Here is a 14,186-nt window from a genome sequence, read left to right on the forward strand (position 1 = left end):
TGCACTGCCCAGCTCCCCTCCCCCCTTTTTAAAAATTATGTTGTTATTGGTATCAAAGAGAGGGAGAGGAAGAGATAGAAACATCAATGAGAGAATCATCGATCGGCTGCCTTCTGCACACCCCACCCTGGGGATCGAGCTGGCAACCTGGGCATGTGCCCTGACCAGGAATTGAACCGTGACCTCCTGGTTCATAGGTAGACAGTCAACCACTGAGCCACGCCTGCTGGGCCCAGCTCCCCTCTTAACCACCCTGGTGACCCCCTGAACTTCCCAGGCTGGCCTTATCCCCACTGTGCCACACTCTTTGCCCCCTGCTGCCCCAGCAGCGTCCCCAAGGACTCAGTCACCAGAGGCCCTGGCCATCCTGATGGGGCCACACCCTTGGCGCTGTACCTTCACCCAAGGCATTGGGGGGTGGGAGAGAGGGCAAGTCTTTCTAAGATTCATTCGGTGAGATCCGCTGCTTCTCCCTCCCAGTGCCCAGGCCCGGCTCCCCTCTCAGTCCCCTTCCCGCCCAGGGCCTTTGCTCATGCGGTTGGGTAGCCTGAGAGTAGCCCTGTGCCCTTTCTGAGTTAACTGCCCAGCACCCTGTCCCCTGTTCCCTCCTTGTGCTGAGTTTATGTAAACAACTTCTGTCCCCCTCCTGCCCCAGAAGGGCTGGGGCTGGGTTGACAGTTCACTGCTCTGCCCTGTGCTGGTTCCCCTGCCTGGCACCCTGTTGGTGCCAAGTATGGGTGCCTGGGAGCAGTGGCCGAGGACTGGACAGCATGACCCCAGATGGCCATGTCCTGGGGAGGCCCTACTCTGACTTCTGGGCCTGACCCTGGCTGGCGGGGGCTGCACCCTGGCACCATCTGGGCACCCTGCCGCCCCACCGCCCCAGTGTAAACAGCCCCGGGGCGAGGTGCAGGGCCGGCTTGGGATCCCACCAGGCTAGGCCTGTGGCACACGCAGTCCAGGAGAAAAATGCGGAACTGGAGGCAGCGTGACATCACCCACTGCTCCACCTGCTGGGGCACCGAGCGGGGGCGGGGCAGGGGCCAGTCATACCCAGGGAGAGGCACAGCCTGAGGAGCTGGGGTCGGACGGACGCAGGTAGAACCCAGGTGGGTGCCCAGGTGCGGAGGGGCCGCGGGGCGGGGGGCGGGCTGGGGTGTGGACGTCAGGGGGTCCGCCTCGATTGTGAGCTCTTTGTTTGTGAGTATCTGGCCCTGGATGTTATGGGTGGGTCTGGGGATGAGTCGTGGGTCCTGGGGGTCACCCCTTGGGGAGTAGGTGTCGAAGACGGACCCTGAGGAAGGCGGAGGGCGCTGCCCAAACACCAGGGCCCTCCTTTCGCGAGTGTCCGATTTCCACGAGGCTCCAGGCCCACAGACCCCGGGCAGCCTCACTCCCCCGCACCCTCCTCGGCCTCCGGGTCCCCTCCGCCGCCCACGATGGCGGACGGGGAGGGGGCAGGGGACCGGGGCCAGGCCGCTGTCTTTGCCGCCGCAGGTGTGGGCAGCTCAGGGCCCAGAGGCCCCCCGACCGCGGCGGAGGGGGTGGCTCAGGCCAGTGGGCGGGGCCTTCGGGCGGGGGCGGGGCTCCAGGGCCCCCGAGGGCGCGGCCGTTCCCCGCGCGCCCCGATTGGTCCGCGTGTGACGGCCCCGCCCCGCGCCGGCCCCGCCCACCAACCTCTAAAAACACCGTCTCCGTCGCCTCCTTGCGCAGCGTCGCCGCCTCTACGGCGGAGACCCTGAAAGAGAAAGACTGCGAACGGGCGGCCGGCCCCGCGCTACCGGCGAGCAGACGGCCAGGCCGGCTTCCGGAGACCCCGGGCCGGCGGGCCGCCGCGATGTTCCCCAAGGACGCGACGTCCCCCCGGGAGACGACGTGGAATATCTCGTTCGCGGGCTGCGGCTTCCTCGGCGTCTACCACATCGGCGTGGCCTCCTGCCTCCGCGAGCATGCGCCCTTCCTGGTGGCCAACGCCACGCACATCTACGGCGCCTCGGCCGGGGCGCTCACGGCCACGGCGCTGGTCACCGGGGCCTGCCTGGGTGAGCGGGGCCGTCGGGGGGCCGGGCGGGCTGTCAGCGCCCAGCGCCCCGCTCCCTCCTCCGCGCAGGGACGCGGGACCGGGACGCGGTGCCATCGGGGTGCCGGCGGGGGGCGGGGCCAGGCTTGTTTTGCTCCTGGGGCGCCTGGTCCTGGGCGCTGCTGGGGCCAGGCTGTCGCCCAGGCCCGCCTCCGGGGCAGAAGCTGGGGGCGGGCAGGTGCAGCGGAGGCTATTTTATTGGAAAGAGAAATTAACTCGGGGGCGGGGCCGTGAGAGCAGGGGGCGGGGCCTGCGCTGCCCCCTTGTCCCTGGCCCGGTGCCGGACCAGGTGCTAGCGGTCACCGCGTCCTGGGGCTCGGGCATTCCAGGCTGCCATGTCCCCGGGGTTTGGGGGGGCCTCTGAAGAGCACCTCGGCTGAGGCCCCTGGAGCAGGAGCCAGCAGGTCCGGCCTGGACCCGGCGCCTCTTCCACCTTGCATGCCGCCCGCGGGGGCCGGGGGCCCAGCTGTGGCCCTCCGCTTGGGCCCTTCCCTGGGGTGGCTGGCGGTCCTGGGCTCTCCGCCCCGCGCGGGGAGGGCAGAGGTGTGAGTGTGCCGGGAAGGACGCCTCCACTCACACACACTTCCCGGTGCCTGAGTGTTTACAGTCCAGTCCTGGGAGGCTGCCCAGCCCCCGCCACTCTGGGCAGCAAGGTGACCCAGGGGTCATCAGTGCCGCGCCCGGCAGGAGCCTGTGCGGGGCTCTCCCCCGCCTCCTCCCCAAGACCTTTGCCCTGAGGGGTGGGGTGGGAGCTTGCCTCCACACTCCTGGGAAGGGGACCCACCGCTGGGGCCCCCGACCCCTCCCTCTCAGGAGGCCTTCAGACCAGAGTTCTCAGTCCCCACGCTGGCCTCGGGAGACACCAGGCCCTGGCCGGTTTGGCTCAGTGGGAAGAGCGTCGGCCTGCGGACTGAAGGGTCCCCGGTTCGATTCCCGTCAAGGGCACGTGCCTGGGTTGCAGCCTCAATCCTCAGTGTGGGGCATGTGGGAGGCAGCCCATCCATGATTCTCTCTCATCGTTGATGTTTCTATCTCTCTCTCCTTCTCCCTTCCTCTCTGAAAAAGAGAGAGAGAGAGAGAGAGAGAGAGAGACACTCAGGTCCCTGGTACCCAACTGAGGACATGACTCCTCCCCCACCCCACAGATCACTCTCAAAACGCCTCTTTCTTTTTCTTTCTTTTTTTCTTTCTTTTTCTTTTGTTAATCCTCACCCAAAAAAATGGAGGATATTTTTCCATTGATTTTTTAGAGAGAGTGGAAGAGAGAAGGAAAGACAGAGAGAAACATCGATGTGAGAGAAACACATCCATTGGTTGCCTTCCACATGTGCCCCAACCAGGGCCTGGCCAGGGAGGAGCCTGCAACCGAGGTATGTGCCTCTGACCGGAATTGAACCTGGGACCCTTCAGTCTGCAGTTCAAAGCTCTATTCGCTGAGCCAAACTGGCTAGGGCATCTTTTTCTTTTTTTATAGTGAGAGATTGATTATCAACCATAATCTATCTTTTTTTTTTAAAACCCTTACTCAAGGATATGTTTTTATTCATTTTAGAGAGAAAGGGAGAGAGAAAGAGAGAAACATTGATGTGACAGAAACATCAATCAGTTGCCTCCTGTACGTGTCTCAACCAGGGAATGAGCCCGAAACCTAGGTACGTGCCCTGACCAGGAGTTGAACCGGCAACCTTTCGGTGTGCAGGCCGACACTCCAACCAATTGAGCCACCCGGCCAGGGCGACAAGCCGCTTTTTCACTTGTGGTCTCAGGCAGCTGGAGCCCCCAGGGTGGCAGGTGCCGCCCACACTGCTCACTCTGCCCTGGGTGTGGCCTGGAGGAGGGCCTGGCCCTCGGCTCCTCACAGGTCCCTCTGCTCCTCACCACTCCTGGGCCCCTCCCACTCTAGCTTTATCCTAGGCTGGCCCCCACGGCCCCCAAGAGGAGTGTTAGGGGGCTGCTTGCGCCTGGCTGCAGTGGGACACAATTGTGCCTTCCCGTGGTGGTGGGACCCCACTCTTTCCACCCTGTGGGACCCCTGGGCTGCGCTGGGTTTTGCGGGTCTGGATGTGGCCAAGTGGGTAAAGGCTGAGGCTGGTCAGAGTTGAGCCTCTGCCGCCCGCTCCCCAGGCTGAGTGCCACATGCGGCCAGGCCTGGTGACTCATGGACCAGGGCAGGCTGTTGGGAAAGAACCGGGCAGAGGGCAGAGGGCAGGTCCAGCCCCAGTTGGCAGCCCCACTGTCTGTCTTCCCGGGGGGGGGGGGGGGGGGTGGCCTGCCTCTCTCTTCAGGGGCAGGTGGCAAAAGTCCCAACTGTGGGCCGGGCCCCCCGCTGGACACTGGGACTCCTCCAGGGTGGAGGGGATGCCACTAGTCGGTGTGCCCAGAGACACTGGCATGGAGCCATAGGGAGGAGCTAAGTCCAGCAGTGCTGGCCCCTGACCCTTGGCCCTGTGCCCCAGGCGAGGCCGGTGCCAACATCATCGAGGTGTCTAAGGAGGCCCGGAAGCGGTTCCTGGGCCCGCTGCACCCCTCCTTCAACCTGGTGAAGACCATCCGCAGCTGCCTGATGAAGACCCTGCCCGCCGACTGCCACGAGCGTGCCAGCGGGCGCCTGGGCATCTCCCTGACCCGCGTCTCGGACGGCGAGAACGTCATCATCTACCACTTCAGCTCCAAGGAGGAGCTCATCCAGGTGGGCCCTGCAGGGGTCGCCCGGGGCCCGGTCACCCCTAAGCCCCGGCTCACCGCCCGCTCTGTCCTTCCCGCAGGCCAACGTCTGCAGCACCTTCATCCCCGTGTACTGCGGCCTCATCCCTCCCATCCTCCAGGGCGTAGTAAGTGCATCTGGGTGACGAGACACTGCCGGGCGCTGAGGGACGAGGGTGAGGAGGAAGCTGTTCCCCAGCCCCTCACTCCTGCCACTGCCTGTTGCCTCACTTCCCCGGAGTTACTCAAGAGCCAGGCCAGCCCGTGGCCACTTACACTTCCTGTAGCTGCGCCCCCCCCCACCTCCACCCCTGCCCCAATGTCTGGCTATTTCTCAGCGCCCAGGGCGGCCGTGGCCGGTGCCTAGTGGGTGAAAGGCTCAAATGAACAGCCACTGGGAGGGGCCCATGCGGCAGCCAGCCACTCTGCAGGCCCCTCACCGTGTGACCGTGTGTCCCTGCCGCCTCAGCGCTACGTGGACGGGGGCATCTCAGACAACCTGCCGCTCTATGAGCTCAAGAACACCATCACCGTGTCCCCCTTCTCGGGCGAGAGTGACATCTGCCCGCAGGACAGCTCCACCAACATCCACGAGCTGCGGGTGACCAACACCAGCATCCAGTTCAACCTGCGCAACCTTTACCGCCTCTCCAAGGCCCTGTTCCCGCCCGAGCCCATGGTGAGCCTCGCTGGTTTCGCCTCCTCACCTGGTCCTGGTCCTGGTCCTGGGGCGAAAGCTGCCCCTCTCTCGCTCCTGAGTGACAGGGCGGGGCCGGGACAGCTCTTCTGAGGGCTGGGAAGGAAGCCTGTGGCCTGTACGACCTCTCCCCGGGGGCAGCCCCTCCAGCCTGGATCTGTCCCGGGTCCTGGATCCCTTAGCTTGTGGTGGGGAGGGGTGGGGTTTGCAGGGACCCCAGGGACAGACTGGGTGTGTCTGACTTCCTGCTCCCCCTTCCCTGCCCTCAGGTGCTGCGGGAGATGTGCAAGCAGGGCTACCGGGACGGCCTGCGCTTCCTGCGGAGGAACGGTGTGTGGGCCAGGCCCTGGGGGCGGGGCTCTGCACCATGGCCCCCTCCGCTGAGCTGACCACATGTTTGGTCCTCCCCACCCAGGCCTCCTGGATAGGCCCAATCCCCTGCTGGCACTGCCCCCTGCCAAGCCCCCTGTCCGCCAGGATGAGGACCAGGAGAAAGCTGTGATGGTAGTGGAGAGGGCTCTGGTGGAGGATCACATCCTGGAACATCTGCCTGCTCGGCTCAATGAGGGTGCGTGGGGGGCACGGTTCAGTGAGGGCACATGGGGGGCACGGCTCAGTGAGGGTGCGTGGGGGGCTCGGCTCAGTGAGGGTGTGTGGGGGGCTCGGCTCAGTGAGAGTGTGTGGGGGGCACGGCTCAGTGAGGGTGTGTGGGGGGCTCGGCTCAGTGAGGGTGTGTGGGGGGCTCGGCTCAGTGAGGGTGTGTGGGGGGCACGGCTCAGTGAGGGCGTGTGGGGGGCTCGGCTCAGTGAGGGCGTGTGGGGGGCACGGCTCAGTGAGGGCGTGTGGGGGGCTCGGCTCAGTGAGGGCGCGTGGGGGGCTCGGCTCAGTGAGGGCGCGTGGGGGGGGCTCGGCTCAGTGAGGGTGCGTGGGGGGCTCGGCTCAGTGAGGGCGCGTGGGGGGCACGGCTCAGTGAGGGCGCGTGGGGGGCTCGGCTCAGTGAGGGCGCGTGGGGGGCACAGCTCAGTGAGGGCGCGTGGGGGGCACGGCTCAGTGAGGGCGCGTGAGGGGGGGCTTGGCTCAGTGAGGGCACGTGGGGGGGGCACGGCTCAGTGAGGGTGGAGGGCCATGGGGAGGGTGGTGGAGCAGAGCAGGGCTGGCGCCACCTCCCCCACTGGTGGTCAGCCTCCCTCTTGCTCCCCCCAAGCCCTGCTGGAGGCCTGCATGGAGCCCAAAGACCTGCTGACCACACTCTCCAACATGCTGCCCGTGCGTCTGGCCACAGCTATGATGATGCCCTACACTCTGCCTCTGGAGAGCGCTGTGTCCTTCACCATCCGGTACACGATGGGGGCGGGCAAGAGAGGAGCCTGGACCAAACTTGGGGACCATTCCTGAGGGTGGTCACCCCAGGGAAGAGGCAGCTGGCAGGGGGAGGATAGAGATGTCAGGGCCAAGGGTGGAGGGTGGGCAAGGGACAGGCCCTGACCCTGAGGCCGTGCCTCCCACCCGCCCAGCTTGCTGGAGTGGCTGCCCGACGTGCCCGAGGACATCCGGTGGATGAGGGAGCAGACAGGCAGCATCTGCCAGTACCTGGTGATGCGTGCCAAGAGGAAGCTGGGCAGCCGCCTGCCCTCCAGGTAAGCCCGTGGCTGCACTCACGGGGGCCACAGCCTCACTTTAATGCCCCCCCACTAACCGCCCCCCCCCCCCATCGCAGGCTGGAGGAGCAGGCGGAGCTGCGCCGCGCCCAGTCGCTGCCCTCTGTCCCGCTGTCCTACGCCGCCTACTGCGAGGCGCTGCCCGGCTGGATGCGCAGCAACCTCTCCCTGGTGGACACGCTGGCCAAGTGGGAGGAGTGCCAGCGCCAGATGCTGCTCGGCCTCTTCTGCACCAACGTGGCCTTCCCGCCCGACGCCCTGCGCATGCGCACCCCCGCCCCCACCAGCCCCGCGCCCCCGCAGCACCCGCCCCCTTGCTGAGAGCCCTGGCTCCCGCCTCCCCAGCCCCCGGGGTCCCAGTGCTGAGGGCCAGGCCCTCCAGCTTCCCTGCCCCATGAGGCGGGGCCCTGGGGTCATCTGAGACCCCCACCCGCCTCCCTCCATGCCTGGGGGAGGGGGAGATGGGGCCTCACAGCTGGGAGAAGGGACTTGGCTGTCAACTCCTCCACAAACCACTCACTCGCTGCACTGAGGGGGCGGGTGTGCAGCGCCCCTCCCCTGCCACAGAGGGCCCCTCACCTGTGCCTTAGCGTCCACTCCCAGGCCCGCCCTAGGGCAGGGCAGGGCAGGGGCCCCGGTGGTCCGGGCAGTATTACTCCCTAGAACTTTGCACCTGCTCCTCCCTCTGCGTTTTTCACTGAAGAATGCTGCAGAATGTGTGAAGAATTATTTATTTTCGCTGAAGCAGATGTAATAAAGGCCACAGCTCAGCCCCTGCGTCCTCCTTGTATGTGACCCCCTCTAGCTGACCAGTGTCGGTACAGCTTCCATCCCGGCTTCCAAGGGTCCCTTCTGCTGAGGCCAGCATTCGGGCCTGGGGCCGCCCCGAAAGGCCCCTGTGGGCCCCCTGGGCTGCAGCCCACTCCTCACATCCATTTGCCCCCCTTTGCCCTGAGGCCTGCTGGCTGACCCGTGGGCGCAGCTTCCCAAGGGCCAGTGGAAATATTTGAGACCAAGATCCTCGCTGAATAAAAGACAAAGACGTGTTTACAAAAGGTGGTGTCTGCACCTCCACTCCGCGGTGACATGGGGCGGGGGGCGGAGGGTGAGGTTCCCCAGAGCAGGCCTGCTCCCCGCAGGGCTTTGTGTGCGGGGCTGGGCCTTCCTTGTCGTCGGAAGCCTTACTGGCCAGGTGCACACATGTTCCTGCTCCCCTGAACCCCTCCTCATCCTCGGGCCCAGGCTCCTGCCAATACACAGGAGGGGCCTGGGATAGGGTGAGGTCTGAGCTGGAGGGGCCGGACCTCGTTCTGGGAGAGACATGGTTTCCTGAAAGTCCCCTCGGCTCCGCTCCGGCCAGTGGGGGAACTCCGCCGGCCCTCCCTGGTGACCAGGGGCCCAGGGGGCGAGGGTGGGGGGACAGCCCGGTGTTTGGCTAACGTTCCAGAGCCCTGAGTCCTGCGGTTCAGCCCCACCTGCTTCCCGGTCAGACATGGATGGGCTGTGTGGGCGGCTGCGGCTGGGTGGCATGGCAGCCCCCAGCCAACAATAACGGTCGGTGGTGGGGCTGCAGGACTGGGCGAGCCGGCTGGGCAGGTCCCCGGCGCTCCGTGTGCCAGGGGCCGCCCCCCTCTGTCTCAAGGTCCCGTCCTATCGGCCCAACCCGTTCTAGTTCAGCAGGATCCCGGGGCCCTGGAGAATCAGAGGCCGCCAGCCCCCAGGCCAGGCCCTCCAGGTGGGTGCGGGGCCAGCGGGGGCTGCAGAGGGGCCTGGGGAAGAGGGGGGACTTTCTCCCCCAGCAGGGAGGTCACGCCAGGCTCCCGCCAGCTCCTCTCAGCCCAGGCGAGCCCACCCCATCGCTCACCCTCACACCTCCCGGGCGTCTGTGCTGTTGATTTAAATGTCATTTTCTAGCATGTCACGTGTGTGTTTAAAAACGGGGAGAAGCCAAGGGGGAAAGTATAGGGAAGCGAGGAAAGCCGCCCACACCACTGGAGGTGTCGGTGTTTGCTGCGCGGTCTCCTATGCACTTTTTAGCGCCTTAAATCGGGACCCTCAGGACATGCCCCCCTCGCCTGGGCCTGCACAGGGAGGGTCCCCAGGAGTCTGGGTCACCTCACCCCACCGTCCACCGGGTCTCTGCCGGGACGGGGCCAGGTCGCGGGAGGGTGGGAAGCGAGGCGAGAGGCGGGGACAGGCGACAGCAGCGGGGCGCCCCGCCCGCCCGGGGCCGGCCCACGCGGGGTCTCGGAGCCGATCCGCCCCGCGTCCCCCGCCGCGCCCGCCGCGCCCGCCTTCCGGGAGGAGCGGCCAGGTGGCGGCAGGTGCGGCGGCGGCGCAGCGCGCAGGTAGGCGCCTCGTGGGTCCCTCCGGGGCCTGCAGGGCGCGCCGACCCCGCGCGGGGCGGTCAGGGGCTCCGGGGCCCCCACGGGGCGGGGCCCGGCGGCCCTTCCTTCCCGCTCCCCGCGTCCGGCCGAAACGCAGCTTCCGCTGGGATGGCCCTGTGGCCGGGGAGCCGCGGGCGCCGGTGCTGCGGGGGCGCGCGGCCCGGGGCGGCCAGGCGCAGGGTGGGATGCGGCTCGGCCCGGTGCCGGTCGCGCCTCCTCAGACCTGCCTTCTGATATCGCGTCCCGCTCAGCCCCCCAGGAACCGGGGGGGGGCACCAGCTCTGAGCTGGGGAAGGACGTCAGACCTGGGGTTGGTGCCTGAAAACCCGGACGGGGCGTCGGGGGAAGACAGGTGGCTCTGGTTAGGGGATCCAGGGCAAGGCGCCCTGCGGGGGAGACCCGGAGGTTCTGAGCCCGGAGGGGGCGCGTCTGGAGGGGGCAGAGCCTCGTGCTGAGGAGTCTGTTAAGCCCAGACTCCAGGGTGTTTCTGCCCAGGGCCATGGAAGGCGCCCTGTCCAGGCCGGGACCCTCACCTGCACCCGGGAGCCCGGCGCGGGGGGGGCGGGGCGGAGCGGGGAGGGAGGGGCGGGGAGGGCCTCCACCTGCCAGCTGGTGCAGGGAGGGCCTGAGGCCCAGGGCAGGCTGAGCATCTGGCAGGATTGGCCGAGTGCTCCTACTGGTCAGCCCCTCGCCCCGCTCCGTGTCCCCAACGCCAGGACCCGTTCAGCTCCTCCCCGATGGCCACTCCCTCACCCAAGCCGGGTGCCCTCCGCTGCCATCACAAGGTCTTCCATGGACTCCCCGCCTCCCACCGAGCTGGCCCCTCTCCCAGCCAGTCCTCTCCCCGGCTCCCTCCTGGGCCCGCAGCTCTAGCTCCTCACAGTCCTCACAGGCCAGAGCCTGCATCACCCCACCCGTCACACCCCGAGCCGAGCCCGCGGCATATCCCTCCAGCCAGCCAGACCCTCCCCGCTGCCCCTCCTCGCTGGACCTGGGCCAGGCCTTCTCCCACTTTCCTCTGCCCAACCCTGGGTCCCAACGGCCCTGGCTTAGCCCTCAGCCATCCTGGGCCTTTACCCTCTCTCTGCCCGCCCCCACCCCCCATTTCTTATGAGCTCTGCTCAGCCCTCGACTCCTTGGCTTTACAGCACCCGACGGCCAAGACCCCACTTCCATGGCCAGCCCTGGGGAGGCCCAGGAGGAGGAGGGGGAGCAGGAGGGAGGCTCCGCGGGGCCCTGGGCCGCCATGCTGGCACAGGCCCAGGAGCTGTTCCTGCTGTGTGACAAGGAGGCCAAGGGCTTCATCACCCGGCAGGACCTGCAGGTGAGTCCCAGTCCCCAGGGGCTGCCCGGTGGGGCTGGCCTTGGCCGCTCAGCCTGTGTCTGTGCACCAGGGCCTGCAGAACGACCTGCTCCTCACGCCCGAGCAGCTCGAGGCCGTGTTCGAAAGCCTGGACCAGGCCCGCACGGGGTTCCTCACTGCCCGGGAGTTCTGCCTCGGCCTGGGTGAGCCCTTTCCTGACCCCACCCTGACCCCCACCCAGGGACCCTCCCCTGGGGGCCTGCGTCCTACACGCAGCTTGTGCCTGTCCAGTGTCTGCACACACAGGCAGTGCTGGAAGGCCCCACAGAAAGCCGCCCGCCCCCCCCAACCCCCCCCCCCCCCCGCCGCTGCTGAGGCCTGGGTGCCGCGGTCCCTCCTGCGCCCCACCTTGCTGCTGTGCCAGGTGGGCTGGGAGCCAGCTGTCCGTTCTGGCCTGAGTTCGGCCACCACCTCCCATTCCCAGGCTAAGAATCAGCCCAGAATAAGGAAGAAAAACAGGAAACTGGGCTCATGGAAAGGGCAGGATATGTGTGTGTGTGTGTGTGTGTGTGTGTGTGTGTGTGTGTAGGGCGGGGGGAGGGGGGGGCGCGCAGTGGCGGCTGGGCCAGGGTGGTAACCCACAGCCCGGTAATCTCTTTCCCATGCCCACAGGGAAGTTTGTGGGGGCAGAGTCAGTCCAGGGCACACAGCCCTCCGGGGCCTCTGAGGAAACCTTTGAGTCGGGCTGGTCCGAGAGGCCAGGCACGGGGGGCTCCCTGGAGGAGGAGGAGGAAGAGGAGGAGAGGTTCCTCTCGGCGCTGGAGCAGCTGGGGGTGGCCCGGGTCCTGAGCGAGTGAGTCTGTGCTGGTCCTGCCCCAGCTCCCTGGTCTGCATGCTGCCTGCTCACGTCCCCGCATGCCTGCTCTGGGCATGGTCCCAGGCGGGGTCTGGCCCTGCGGTTCCCTCTCAGCTGCCACCACCTGGGCGGGCGGGCGGGTGTGATTTCCCGCAGAATTTGCATTTTAGGAGGCAGCAGTCAGGGCTGCTGGGAGGGGCGGCGCGGGTCACAGGGCCTCGGTCTCCAGCACCTGGGCACAGCCCCGCCTGCACATGACCCCTCGCTGCCAAGCCAGCCGCGCACACGCGGACCCCTGGCAGGGGCGAAGGCACCCGCGAGAGGGAGGCCCTGGACGCGGCCAGTGCGCGCGTGGCCGGCCCGGGGCTGCAGAGGTCATCTCGGGGCGGGCGCGGAGCCCCCACCTCGGCTTCAGCCCCTGCCCGCCCTTCCAGGCAGCGGGCGGTGCGGCTGCTCTGGACCCGGCTGCAGCGCGAGCGACCCGAGCTGCTGGGATACTTGGAGGACGTTCTGATGCGTGCGTCGGCCTGCCTGGAGGAGGCGGCCCGAGAGCGAGCCGGCCTGGAGCAGGCGCTGCGGCGGTGAGGGCTGGGGCCGGGGCGGGCTGGGGGCTGCAGTGCAGGCAGGCTCCATGCAGCTGTCTCACCCCGTCCCCCACCCCCACCCCCACCCCCAGGCGCGAGAGCGAGCACGAGAGGGAGGTGCGGTGTCTGTACGAGGAGACCGAGCAGCAGCTCCGAGAGCAGCGCCAGCGCCTGAGGAGCCAGGTGGGCCCGCGGCGCCGCCCGCTACCGCGCAGCCCAATCCCAGGCGCGCGCGTCCCCCCGGCCCCGCCTTCCCGGACCCCGTCCCACCCCCCGCCCCTGCCCCTTCGCGGATCGCGGAGGCTCAGGTGCCCCCGGCGCGTCCCAGGACCACCCCCGGGAGGAGCGGAGAGGCCGCCTGGAGCTGGAGCTGCAGAGCCGCGAGCAGGAGCTGGAGCGCGCGGGCCTGCGGCAGCGGGAGGTGAGCGGCCCCCGGCCCACGCCCCGGGGAAGGCTGCGGGCGCCCGGCCCCTGCCCCCATCCCACCGCCACCTGCCCTCCCGGTGTCCTCGAGGCCCCCTGTGCCTCAGCGTCCCCAGCCTCGGAGTCGCTGGGAGTCAGGGGCACAGCAGCCTCCCGGGGCAGAGGGGGTTCCTCTCTAGTCTCGAACCCCCACACCCCGCAGTTGGAACAGCAGCTGCAGACCCGGGCGGCGGAGCAGCTGGAGGCGCAGGCGCAGAACGCGCAGCTGTGGCTGGCCCACGAGGCGCTGCGGGCGCAGCTGGAGGCGGCGCAGGAGCAGCTCCGCAGGCTGGAGGGCGAAGTGCTGGGCCGCCGGGAGCAGACCCTACGGTGCCAGGGGCGGGGGCGGCCTTCAGGGGCGAGTCCCGAGCAGGGGGTGGGGCCCACGGGCGCGTGGAAGCGGGGGTCGCGCTGGGGGCTCAGGTCTGGGCCGCCTCCATCCGCATCCCAAGTCTCAGCCTCGCCGCCAGGGTCTGCGTGGGTCCAGGTCCCCTAGGGGGGCCTTGGGGCGCCGCAGGCGTCTCCCTCCACCCAGGCCACCGCCTCCCGCCCGCAGGGACGTGGTTGCCGTCTCGAGGAACATGCAGAAGGAGAGGCTCAGTCTCGTGCGGCAGCTGGCGCTCCTCAGGTTCGGTCTGGCTCAGCCCTGGAGGGCAGGGGCTCAGTCCCAAACATCCCTGACCACTGCCCGGCTTACTGCCGGGAAGGCCTTCCTTGTACCTGCCCCCTCTCCCTCCCGCTGCAGCCCCTGCCTGGTCTGAGGGAGAGCCGGGGCCCACACTCCCCGCCCTAAAATTCTGCCTCCTGAGACCTCTCAGAGTCCCTGGACTCCCTTCCCCAGGGAGCTGAACACTCGGCTACGAGACGAGAGGGACGCCTGTGAGACCAAGCAGCTGGGCAGTGGCCCCAGGAAGGCTCTGGCCGCGGCCTGCCTGCCGGGGCCCACCTGCTGCTGTTGCTGCTGCTGCTGCAGCAGCTGGGCTCGACCCTCCAGATGTGGCTCAGGCCACCTTCCCAGTGCCCGGTGACCAGCCAGCCCTGGTGACTCACGGGGCGTGCCCTGAAGAAACTGCCCTTTGAAAGTGACTCATCGTGGCTGGGGCTGCAGGTCCAGGACCTGGGCTCTACCCAGTGGGCTGCCTGGCCTGCCTGCCTGTGGACATGAAGGAACTAACGGGGAGGGGGTGTCAGGCTCCCCTGTGCCCCCCTCCGGTCCTCATCCTGTCCCCACCCCCCATCAAACCCATCTCTGTCCAGCACTCCAAATAAACTCGACCAACCACACTGCGGCCTCCTGGACCTCCTGTGTGTGGGGGGCCACAGGCATCTCGCGTCCGGGTCCAAGTGTGGCACAGGCCACCACCCTCCGAGTCCGGGCTGTGGGCCCTTGTTTGTGTCTGTAGGCGTCCCTGCATCTCTTGTCAGACCCCAAGCCCTCTCAGCCCATAAAAGCTTG

The 14,186-nt window shown here is 67.9% G+C and overlaps 2 protein-coding genes across 6 annotated transcripts; both read left to right on the plus strand.

Annotated features, from left to right (window-relative positions):
• Positions 1 to 1,713: 1,713 nt before the first annotated feature.
• Positions 1,714 to 7,908, plus strand: PNPLA2 (patatin like phospholipase domain containing 2). The gene is made up of 9 exons (XM_070427160.1): positions 1,714 to 2,042; positions 4,537 to 4,769; positions 4,846 to 4,911; positions 5,253 to 5,462; positions 5,750 to 5,810; positions 5,896 to 6,048; positions 6,685 to 6,817; positions 6,995 to 7,117; positions 7,198 to 7,908. Exons 1-9 carry the CDS (start codon positions 1,838 to 1,840, stop codon positions 7,457 to 7,459), a joined length of 1,446 nt encoding a protein of 481 aa, XP_070283261.1. The 5' UTR covers positions 1,714 to 1,837; the 3' UTR covers positions 7,460 to 7,908.
• Positions 7,909 to 8,782: 874 nt separating this feature from the next.
• On the plus strand, positions 8,783 to 14,014 carry CRACR2B (calcium release activated channel regulator 2B). 5 transcript variants are annotated; one of them, XM_070427162.1, is made up of 10 exons: positions 8,783 to 8,873; positions 10,674 to 10,849; positions 10,920 to 11,031; positions 11,501 to 11,681; positions 12,119 to 12,265; positions 12,361 to 12,451; positions 12,597 to 12,689; positions 12,894 to 13,060; positions 13,287 to 13,358; positions 13,572 to 14,014. In XM_070427162.1, the coding sequence occupies exons 2-10, from the start codon at positions 10,700 to 10,702 to the stop codon at positions 13,756 to 13,758; spliced, it is 1,200 nt and encodes a 399-aa protein (XP_070283263.1). In that variant the 5' UTR covers positions 8,783 to 8,873; positions 10,674 to 10,699; the 3' UTR covers positions 13,759 to 14,014. The 5 variants fall into 5 exon arrangements, with proteins under 5 accessions (XP_070283263.1, XP_070283264.1, XP_070283262.1 ...); XM_070427163.1 differs by lacking the exon at positions 8,783 to 8,873 and adding an exon at positions 9,428 to 9,486; XM_070427161.1 differs by lacking the exon at positions 8,783 to 8,873 and adding an exon at positions 9,606 to 9,835.
• Positions 14,015 to 14,186: the final 172 nt, after the last annotated feature.

Source organism: Myotis yumanensis, unplaced genomic scaffold, assembly GCF_028538775.1.
Source record: "Myotis yumanensis isolate MYYU_CA2020_CCGP unplaced genomic scaffold, mMyoYum1.0.hap1 SCAF_10, whole genome shotgun sequence".
NCBI lineage: Eukaryota > Metazoa > Chordata > Mammalia > Chiroptera > Vespertilionidae > Myotis > Myotis yumanensis.

Bases quoted from the DNA above. Each gene is read 5' to 3' on its own strand.
- PNPLA2 (XM_070427160.1), top strand. From the start codon at position 1,838: ATGTTCCCCAAGGACGCGACGTCCCCCCGGGAGACGACGTGGAATATC. The intron at 4,912-5,252 runs GTAAGTGCATCT...CTGCCGCCTCAG, and splicing joins CTCCCATCCTCCAGGGCGTA to CGCTACGTGGACGGGGGCAT. The intron at 5,811-5,895 runs GTGTGTGGGCCA...CTCCCCACCCAG, and splicing joins GCGCTTCCTGCGGAGGAACG to GCCTCCTGGATAGGCCCAAT.
- CRACR2B (XM_070427162.1), top strand. From the start codon at position 10,700: ATGGCCAGCCCTGGGGAGGCCCAGGAGGAGGAGGGGGAGCAGGAGGGA. The intron at 11,032-11,500 runs GTGAGCCCTTTC...CCATGCCCACAG, and splicing joins GGAGTTCTGCCTCGGCCTGG to GGAAGTTTGTGGGGGCAGAG. The intron at 11,682-12,118 runs GTGAGTCTGTGC...CCGCCCTTCCAG, and splicing joins GTGGCCCGGGTCCTGAGCGA to GCAGCGGGCGGTGCGGCTGC.